The 10502-nt window shown below is 59.7% G+C and overlaps 1 protein-coding gene across 1 annotated transcript; it reads left to right on the forward strand.

Moving 5' to 3' along the window:
- Positions 1–236: 236 nt before the first annotated feature.
- Positions 237–6404, forward strand: LOC121291211 (keratin-associated protein 4-6-like). The gene is made up of 4 exons (XM_041212297.1): positions 237–334; positions 2032–2196; positions 3975–4216; positions 6202–6404. The coding sequence occupies exons 1-4, from the start codon at positions 237–239 to the stop codon at positions 6402–6404; spliced, it is 708 nt and encodes a 235-aa protein (XP_041068231.1).
- The last annotated feature ends 4098 nt before the right edge of the window (positions 6405–10502 follow it).

Genomic DNA, 10502 nt, shown 5'->3' on the forward strand with positions numbered 1-10502 from the left:
GAGCCAGACTGGATCGGGCCTCTGTGCCTCAAGCTGGACGGGATCGGATCTCTGTGCTGCAACCCGGACCAGATCAGGTCTCTGTGCTACAGAATTGACCGGATCGGGTCTTTGTGCTCCAAGCCAGACAGGATCAGGTCTCTGCTACGAGCCGGATCGGATCGGGTCTCTGTGCTACGAGACGGACCGGATCGGGTCTCTGTGCTACGAGACGGACCGGATCGAGTCTCTGCGCTATGAGACGGACCGGATCAGGTCTTTGTGTTACGAGCCGAACCGGATCGGATCTCTGTGCTACGAGCCGGACCAGATTGCGTCTTTGTGCTTCGAGCCGGTCTGGATCGGGTCTCTGTACTAGGAGCCGGTCCGGATCCGATCTCTGTGATATGAGCCGGACCTGATCGGGCACCTCAGCTGTGAGCTGGAACGAATCGGGCCTCTGTGCTACGAGCATGACCGGATCGTTTCTCTGTGCTGCCAGCTCGACCAGATCGAGTCTCTGTTTTGTGAGCCGGACTGGATTGGGAATCTGTGCTGTGAGCCAGACCGGATCAGGTCTCTGTGCTGTGAGCCAGAGTGGATCGGGTCTCTGTGCTACAAGCCGGATGCGATCGGTTCTCTGTTGTACAAGCCACACTGGATCGGGTCTCTGTGCTTCGAGCTCGACCGGATCGGATCTCTGTGATATGAGCCGGACCTGATCAGGCACCTCAGCTGTGAGCCGGACCGGATCGTGTCCCGGTGCTATGAGCGGGACTGGATCGGTTCTCTGTGTTGTGATCCGGACTGGATCGGGTCTCTGTGCTACGATCCAGACTGGATCGGGTCTCTGTGATCCAAGCCAGACTTGATTGGGACTCTGTGCTGTGAGCCAGACTGCATCAGGTCTCTGTGCTCCAAGCCAGACTGGATTGGGTCTCTATGCTGTTAGCCGAACAGGATCGGGCCTCTCTGTTGTGATCAGGACTGGATCGGATCTCTGTGCTGCGAGCCGGATCGAAACGGGTCTCTGTGCTGTGAGCCACACTGGATCGGGCCTCTGTGCCTCAAGCTGGACAATATTGAGTCTCTGTGCTGTGAGCCGGACCGGATCAGGCCCCTGTGCGGTGAGCTGGACCGATTCTGGTCTCTGCATTACAAGTCGGACCGGATCGGTCTCTGTGCTACGAGCTGGTCCAGATCGGGACTCTGTGCTGCGTGCCGGACCGGATTGGGTCTCTGTGCTGCGAGCCGGACCGGATTGGGACTCTGTGCTACGAGCCGGACCAGAACGGGTCTTTCTGCTACGAGCCAGACCGGATCGGGACTCTGTGCTACGAACCGGACCAGATCGGATCTCTCTGCTACGAGCCGGATCGGATCGGGTGTCTGTGCTACGAGCCGGACCGGATCGGGTTTCTGTGATATGAGCCGGATCTGATCGGGCAACTCAGCTGTGAGCCGGACCGGATCGTGTATCTGTGCTACGAACGGGACTGGATCGGTTCTCTGTGTTGTGAGCCGGACTGGATCGGGTCTCTGTGCTCCAAGCCAGAATGGATTGGGACTCTGTGCTGTGAGCCAGACTGGATCGGGTCTCTGTGCTGTGAGCCAGACTGGATCGGGTCGCTGTGCTGTGAGCCAGACTGGATCGGGTCTCTGTGCTGTGAGCCAGACTGGATCGGGTCGCTGTGCTGTGAGCCAGACTGCATCGGGTCTCTGTGCTCCAAGCCAGACTGGATTGGGACTCTGTGTTATGAGGCAGACTGGATCGGGTCTCTGTGCTACAAGTTGGACTGGATCAGGTCTCTGCTACGAGTCGGACCGAATCCGCTCTCTGTGCTACGAGTCGGACCAGATCGGGTCTCTGTTCTACGAGACGGACCGGATCGGGTCTCTGCGCTATTAGACGGACCGGATCGGGTCTTTGTGCTACGAGCCGGACCAGATCGGGTCTCTGTGCTTCGAGCCGGTCTGGATCAGGTCTCTGTACTAGGAGCCGGTCCGGATCGGATCTCTGTGATATGAGCCGGACCTGATCGGGCACCTCAGCTGTGAGCCGGAACGGATCGGGCCTCTGTGCTACGAGCAGGACCGGATCGGTTCTCTGTGCTGCCAGCTGGACCGGATTGAGTCTCTGTGTTGTGATCCGGACTGGATCGGACCTCTGTGCTGCGAGCCGGACCAGAACGGGTCTCTGTGCTACGAGCGGGACTGGTTCGGTTCTCTGTGCTGCAAGCTGGACCGGATCGAGTCTCTGTCTTTTGAGCCGGACTGGATTGGGACTCTGTGCTGTGAGCCAGAGTGGATCGGGTCTCTGTGCTACAAGCCGGACTAGATCGGGTCTCTGTGGTACAAGCCACACCGGATCGGGTCTCTGTGCTTCAAGCTGGACCGGATCGGGTCACTGTGCCACGAGCTGGACTCGATCGGATCTCTGTGATATGAGCTGGACCTGATCGGGCACCTCAGCTGTGATCCGGACTGGATTGGGACTCTGTGCTACGAGCCAGACTGGATCAGGTCTCTGTGCTACAAGCTGGACCGGATCAAGTCTCTGATGTGAGCCAGACTGCATCAGGTCTCTGTGCTCCAAGCCAGACCGGATCGGGTCTCTGTGCTACGAGCTGGACTGGATCGGGTCTCTGTGCTACTAGACGGACCAGATCGGGTCTCTGTGCCAGGAGCCGGTCCGGATCGGATCTCAGTGACATGAGCCGGACCTGATCAGGCACCTCAGCTGTGAGCCGGACTGGATCGGGCCTCTGTGCTACGAGCGGGACTGGATCGGTTCTTTGTGCTGCAAGCTGGACCGGATCGAGTCTCTGTGTTGTGATCCGGACTGGATCGGGTCTCTGTGCTCCAAGCCAGACTGGATTGGGACTCTGTGCTACAAGCCGCACCGGATCAAGTCTCGGCTGTGAGCCAGACTGGATTGGGCCCCTGTGCCGTGAGCCGGACCGGATCGGGTCTCTGTGCTACGAGCGGGATCGGATCGGTTCTTTATGCTGCAAGCTGGACAGGATCGAGTCTCTGTGTTGTGATCCGGACTGGATCGGATCTCTGTGCTCAAGCTGGATCGGATCAGGTCTCTGTGCTACACAATGGACCAGATCGCGTCTCTGTGCTGTGAGCCAGACTGGATCGGGCCCCTGTGTGGTGAGCCGGACCGGATCAGGCCTCTGTGCCTCAAGCTGGACCGGATCGGATCTCTATGCTGCAAACCGCACTGGACCGGGTCTCTGTGCTACGAGCTGGACTGGATCGGGTGTCTGTGCTACTAGGTGGACCAGATCGGGTCTCTGTGCTTCGAGCCGGACCGGATCGGGTCTCTGTGCTACGAGCTGGACCGGATCGGGTCTCTGTGCTTCGAGCCGGACCGGATCGGGTCTCTGTGATATGAGCCGGATCTGATCGGGCAACTCAGCTGTGAGCCGGACCGGATCGTGTCGCTGTGCTACGAACGGGACTGGATCGGTTCTCTGTGTTGTGAGCCGGACTGGATCGGGTCTCTGTGCTCCAAGCCAGAATGGATTGGGACTCTGTGCTGTGAGCCAGACTGGATCGGGTCTCTGTGCTGTGAGCCAGACTGGATCGGGTCTCTGTGCTGTGAGCCAGACTGGATCGGGTCGCTGTGCTGTGAGCCAGACTGCATCGGGTCTCTGTGCTCCAAGCCAGACTGGATTGGGACTCTGTGTTATGAGGCAGACTGGATCGGGTCTCTGTGCTACAAGTTGGACTGGATCAGGTCTCTGCTACGAGTCGGACCGAATCCGCTCTCTGTGCTACGAGTCGGACCAGATCGGGTCTCTGTTCTACGAGACGGACCGGATCGGGTCTCTGCGCTATTAGACGGACCGGATCGGGTCTTTGTGCTACGAGCCGGACCAGATCGGGTCTCTGTGCTTCGAGCCGGTCTGGATCAGGTCTCTGTACTAGGAGCCGGTCCGGATCGGATCTCTGTGATATGAGCCGGACCTGATCGGGCACCTCAGCTGTGAGCCGGAACGGATCGGGCCTCTGTGCTACGAGCAGGACCGGATCGGTTCTCTGTGCTGCCAGCTGGACCGGATTGAGTCTCTGTGTTGTGATCCGGACTGGATCGGACCTCTGTGCTGCGAGCCGGACCAGAACGGGTCTCTGTGCTACGAGCGGGACTGGTTCGGTTCTCTGTGCTGCAAGCTGGACCGGATCGAGTCTCTGTCTTTTGAGCCGGACTGGATTGGGACTCTGTGCTGTGAGCCAGAGTGGATCGGGTCTCTGTGCTACAAGCCGGACTAGATCGGGTCTCTGTGGTACAAGCCACACCGGATCGGGTCTCTGTGCTTCAAGCTGGACCGGATCGGGTCACTGTGCCACGAGCTGGACTCGATCGGATCTCTGTGATATGAGCTGGACCTGATCGGGCACCTCAGCTGTGATCCGGACTGGATTGGGACTCTGTGCTACGAGCCAGACTGGATCAGGTCTCTGTGCTACAAGCTGGACCGGATCAAGTCTCTGATGTGAGCCAGACTGCATCAGGTCTCTGTGCTCCAAGCCAGACCGGATCGGGTCTCTGTGCTACGAGCTGGACTGGATCGGGTCTCTGTGCTACTAGACGGACCAGATCGGGTCTCTGTGCCAGGAGCCGGTCCGGATCGGATCTCAGTGACATGAGCCGGACCTGATCGGGCACCTCAGCTGTGAGCCGGACTGGATCGGGCCTCTGTGCTACGAGCGGGACTGGATCGGTTCTTTGTGCTGCAAGCTGGACCGGATCGAGTCTCTGTGTTGTGATCCGGACTGGATCGGGTCTCTGTGCTCCAAGCCAGACTGGATTGGGACTCTGTGCTACAAGCCGCACCGGATCAAGTCTCGGCTGTGAGCCAGACTGGATTGGGCCCCTGTGCCGTGAGCCGGACCGGATCGGGTCTCTGTGCTACGAGCGGGATCGGATCGGTTCTTTGTGCTGCAAGCTGGACAGGATCGAGTCTCTGTGTTGTGATCCAGACTGGATCGGATCTCTGTGCTCAAGCTGGATCGGATCAGGTCTTTGTGCTACACAATGGACCAGATCGCGTCTCTGTGCTGTGAGCCAGACTGGATCGGGCCCCTGTGTGGTGAGCTGGACCGGATCAGGCCTCTGTGCCTCAAGCTGGACCGGATCGGATCTCTGTGCTGCAAACCGCACTGGATCGGGTCGCTGAGCTACGAGCTGGACTGGATCGGGTCTCTGTGCTACTAGGTGGACCAGAGCGGGTCTCTGTGCCAAGAGCCGGTCCGGATCGGATTTCTGTGATATGAGCCGGACCTGATTGGGCACCTCAGCTGTGAGCCAGACCAGATTGGGCCTCTGTGCTACGAGCGGGACCGGATCTGGTCTCTGTGCTACGAGCCAGACCAGATCGGGTCTCTGTGTTGTGATCCGAACTGGATCGGATCTCTGTGCTGCGAGCCGGATTGGATCGGGCCTCTGTGCTCTAGCTGGATCGGATCGGGTCTCTGTGCTACACAATGGACCAGATCGCGTCTCTGTGCTGTGAGCCAGACTGGATCGGGCCCCTGTGCGGTGAGCCGGACCGGATCAGGCCTCTGTGCCTCAAACTGGACCGGATCGGATCTCTGTGCTGCAAACCGCACTGGATCGGGTCTCTGTGCTACGAGCTGGACTGGATCGGGTCTCTGTGCTACTAGGTGGACCAGATCGGGTCTCTGTGCCAAGAGCCGGTCCGGATCGGATTTCTGTGATATGAGCCGGACCTGATTGGGCACCTCAGCTGTGAGCCAGACCAGATTGGGCCTCTGTGCTACGAGCGGGACCGGATCTGGTCTCTGTGCTACGAGCCAGACCAGATCGTGTCTCTGTGTTGTGATCCGAACTGGATCGGATCTCTGTGCTGCGAGCCGGATCGGATCGGGCCTCTGTGCTCCAGCTGGATCGGATCGGGTCTCTGTGCTACACAATGGACCAGATCGCGTCTCTGTGCTGTGAGCCAGACTGGATTGCGTCTCTGTGCTGTGAGCCGGACCGGATCGGGCCTCTGTGCCTCAAGCTGGACCGGATCGGATCTCTGTGCTACAAACCGGACCGGATCGGATCTCTGTGCTACAAAATGGATCGGATCGGGTCTCTGTGCTACAAAATGGACCAGATCGGGTCTCTGTGCTCCAAACCAGACTAAATTGGGACTCTGTGCTGTGAGCCAGACTGGATCGGGTCTCTGCTACGAGCCGGACCAGATCGGGTCTCTGTCTACGAGCCGCACTGGATCAGGTCTCTGTGCCAGGAGCCAGTCCGGATCGGATCTCTGCGATATGAGACGGACCTGATCGGGCACCTCAGCTGTGAGCCGGACCGGATCGGGCCTCTGTGCTATGAGCGGGACCGGATCGATTCTCTGTGTTGTGATCCGGACTGGATTGGGACTCTGTGCTCCAAATGAGACTGGATTGGGACTCTCTGCTGTGAGCCGAACCGGATCGGACCTCTGTGCCTCAAGCTGGACCGGATCGAATCTCTGTGCTGCAACCCGGACTGGATCGGGTCTCTGTGCTACAAAATGGACCAGATCGGGTCTCTGTGCCAGGAGCCAGTCCGGATCGGATCTCTGTGATATGAGACGGACCTGATCGGGCACCTCAGCTGTGAGCCGGACCGGATCGGGCCTCCGTGCTACGAGCGGGACCGGATCGAGTCTCTGTGTTGTGATCCGGACTGGATCGGGTGTCTGTGCTCCAGCTGGATCGGATCGGGTCTCTGTGCTACACAATGGACCAGATCGCGTCTCTGTGCTGTGAGCCAGACTGGATCGGGCCCCTGTGCGGTGAGCCGGACCGGATCGGGCCTCTGTGTCTCAAGCTGGACCGGATCGGATCTCTGTGCTACAAACCGGACAGGATCGGATCTCTGTGCTACGAGCTGGACTGGATCGGGTCTCTGTGCTACTAGAAGGACCAGATCGGGTCTCTGTGCCAAGAGCCGGTCCGGATCGGATCTCTGTGATATGAGACGGACCCGATCAGGCACCTCAGCTGTGAGCCAGACCGGATCGGGCCTCTGTGCTGTGAGCATGACCGGATCGGGTCTCTGTGCTCCAGCTGGATCGGATCGGGTCTCTGTGCTACACAATGGACCAGATCGAGTCTCTGTGCTGTGAGCCAGACTGGATCGGGCCCCTGTGCGGTGAGCCGGACCGGATCAGGCCTCTGTGCCTCAAGCTGGACCGGATCGGGTCTCTGTGCTACAGAATGGACCGGATCGGGTCTCTGTGCTCCAAGCCAGACTGGATTGAGTCTCTGTGCTGTGAGCCGAACCGGATCGGGCCTCTGTGCCTCATGCTGGACCGGATCGGGTCTCTGTTCTACAAGCAGGACCGGATCGTGTCTCTGTGCTACGAGACGGACCAGATCGGGTCTCTGTGCTTCAAGCCGGTCCGGATCGGGTCTCTGTACTACGAGCCGGAACAGATCAGATCTCTGTGATATGAGCCGGACCTGATCAGGCATCTCAGCTGTGAACCGGACTGGATCGGGTCTCTGCTACGAGCCGGACCGGATCGGGTCTCTGTGCTACCAGCTGGACCGGATCGGGTCTCTCTGCTACGAGCCGGACCGGATCCGATCTCTGTGTTACGAGCTGGACTGGATCGAGTCTCTGTGTTGTGATCCGGACCTGATCGGGCCTCTGTGCTGCAAGCTGGACTGGATCGAGTCTCTGTGTTGTGACCCGGACTGGATCGGATCTCTGTGCTGCAAGCTGGACTGGATCGGGTCTCTGTTCTGAAAGCTGGACCGGATCGAGTCTCTGTGTTGTAAGCCGGACTGGATCGGGTCTCCGTGCTGTGAGCTGGACCGGAACGCGTCGCTCTACTGCGAGCCAGACCGGATCGGGTCTCTGTGTTGTGAGCCGGACCGGATCGGTCCTCTGTGTTGTAAGCCAGATCGGATCAGGTCTTTGTGCCACAAGCTGAACCGTATTAGGTCTCTGTGCGGAAAGCTGGACCGGATCGGGTCTCTATGCTGTGAGCCAGACCGGATCGGGTCTCTGTGTTGTGAGCCGGACCCGATCGGTCACCTCTGCTGTCAGCCGGACCGGATCGGGTCTCTGTGCTACGAGCCGGACCGGATCGGGTCTCTGTGCTGCAAGCTGGACCGGATCGGTTCTCTGTGCTGTGAGACGGACCTGATCGGGTCTCTGTGCTGCGAGACGGACCTGATCGGGTCTCTGTGCTGCAAGCTGGACCGGATCGAGTCTCTGTGCTGCGAGACGGACCTGATCGGTTCTCTGTGCTACAAGCCTGCCCGGATTGAGTCTCCCTGCTATGAGCTGGACCGGATCGGGTCTCTGTGCTGCAAGCTGGACTGGATCGGATCTCTGTGCTGCGAGCTGGACCGGATCGGGTCTCTGTGCTACGAGCCGGACCGGATTAGGTCTCTGTGCTACGAGCCGGATCGGATCGGGTGTCTGTGCTACGAGCTGGACCGGATCGGGTCTCTGTGCTGCAAGCTGGACTGGATCGGGTCTCTCTGCTGCAAGCTGGACCGGATCCAGTCTCTGTGTTGTGAGCCGGACTGGATCGGGTCTCTGTGCTGTGAGCCAGACTGGATCCGGTCTCTGTGCTGCGAGCTGCACCGGATCGGGTCTCTGTGCTGTGATCTGGACCGGATCGGAACTCTGTGCTGCAAGACGGACTGGATCGGGACTCTGTGCTCTGAGCAAGACTGCATCGGGTCTCTGTGCTACGAGCTAGACCGGATCGGGTTTCTGAGCTACGAGCTCGACCGGATCGGGTATCTCTACTTCGAGCCGGACCGGATTGGGTCTCTGTGCTACGAGCTGGTCCGGATCGGATCTCTGTGATATGAGCCGGACCTGATCGGGCACCTCAGCTGAGAGCCGGACCGGATTGGGCCTCTGTGCTGCGAGCCGGATCGGATCGGGTCTCTGTGCTGTGATCCGGACCGAATCGGGCCTCTGTGCCTCAAGCTGGACCATATCGCGTCTCTGTGCTGTGAGCCGGACCGGATCGGGCCCCTGTGCGGTGAGCCAGACCGATACTGGTCTCTGCGCTACAAGTCGGACCAGATCGGGCCTCTGTGCTACAAGCTGCACTGGATTAGGTCTCTGTGCTGAAAGCTGGACCGGATTAAGTCTCTGTGCTGAGAGCCAGACTGGATCGGGCCTCTGTCCGGTGAGCCGGACTGGATCGGGCCTCTGTGCTACAAGCTGCACCGGATTAAGCCTCTGTGCCTCAAGCTGGACCGGATCGGATCTCTGTGCTGCAAACCGGACCAGATCACGTCTCTGTGCTACAGAATGGACCAGATCGGGTCTCTGTGCTCCAAGCCACACTGGATCGGGTCTCTGCTACGAGCCGGATCGGATCGGGTCTCTGTGCGGTGAGCTGGACCGATACTGGTCTCTGCGCTACAAGTTGGACCGGATCGGCCTCTGTGCCTCAAGCTGGACCATATTGCGTCTCTGTGCTGTGAGCCGGACCGGATCGGGCCTCTGTGCCTCAAGCTGGACCATATCGCGTCTCTGTGCTGTGAGCCGGACTGGATCGGGACCCTGTGCAGTGAGCCGGACCGATACTGGTCTCTGCGCTACAAGTCGGACCGGATCGGCCTCGATGCTACATATCGGACCGAATCGGGCCTCTGTGCTACAAGCTGCACCGGATTAGGTCTCCGTGCTGAAAGCCAGACTGGATCGGGCCTCTGTCCGGAGAGCCGGACTGGATCGGGTCTCTGTGCTACAAGCTGTACCGGATCGGGTCTCTGTTACGAGCCGGACCGAAACGAATCTCTACTGTGAGCCAGACTGGATCGGGCTCCTGTGCGGTGAGCCAGACCGATTCTGTTCTCTGCTACAAGCCGGACCGGATCGGCCTCTGTCCTGCCAGCTGGAGCGGATCGGGTCTCTGTGCTACGAGCGGGACAAGATCGGTTCTCCGTGTTGTGAGCCAGACTGGATCGGGACTCTGTGCTCCAAGCCAGACTGGATCGGGTCTCTGTGCTCCAAGCCAGACTGGATCGGGACTCTGCGCTGTGAGCCAGACTGGATCGGGACTCTGTGCTACAAGCCGGACCGGATTGAGTCTCTGCTGTGAGCCAGACTGGATCAGGTTTCTGTGCTCCAAGCCAGACTGGATTGGGTCTCTGTGCTGTGAGCCGAACCGGATCGGGCCTCTGTGCTGCAAGCTGGACCAGATCGAGTCTCTGTGTTGTAAGCCGGACCGGATCGAGTATCTGTCCTACAAGCCGGACCAGGATCGGGTCTCTGTGCTACAAGCCGGACCGGATCGAATCTCTACTGTGAGCCAGACTGGATCGGGCTCCTGTGCGGTGAGCCAGACCGATTCTGCTCTCTGCTTCAAGCCGGACCGGATCGGCCTCTGTCCTGCCAGCTGGAGCGGATAGGGTCTCTGTGCTACGAGCCGGACCGGATCGGGTCTCTGTGCTACGAGCCGGACCGGATTGGGTCTCTGTGCTACGAGCTGGACCGGATCGGGTCTCTGTGCTTCGAGCCGGACCGGATC

Source organism: Carcharodon carcharias, chromosome 19, assembly GCF_017639515.1.
Source record: "Carcharodon carcharias isolate sCarCar2 chromosome 19, sCarCar2.pri, whole genome shotgun sequence".
Lineage (NCBI taxonomy): Eukaryota > Metazoa > Chordata > Chondrichthyes > Lamniformes > Lamnidae > Carcharodon > Carcharodon carcharias.

What these genes read in the sequence shown, in the direction of transcription:
- LOC121291211 (XM_041212297.1), top strand. Translation starts at nt 237, where the DNA reads ATGAGACGGACCGGATCAGGTCTTTGTGTTACGAGCCGAACCGGATCG. An exon ending in CGTCTTTGTGCTTCGAGCCG is followed by an intron (nt 335 to 2,031) that starts GTCTGGATCGGG and finishes CGGGCACCTCAG; the next exon opens with CTGTGAGCCGGAACGGATCG. An exon ending in CTGTGCTACGAGCGGGACTG is followed by an intron (nt 2,197 to 3,974) that starts GTTCGGTTCTCT and finishes CGGGCACCTCAG; the next exon opens with CTGTGAGCCGGAACGGATCG.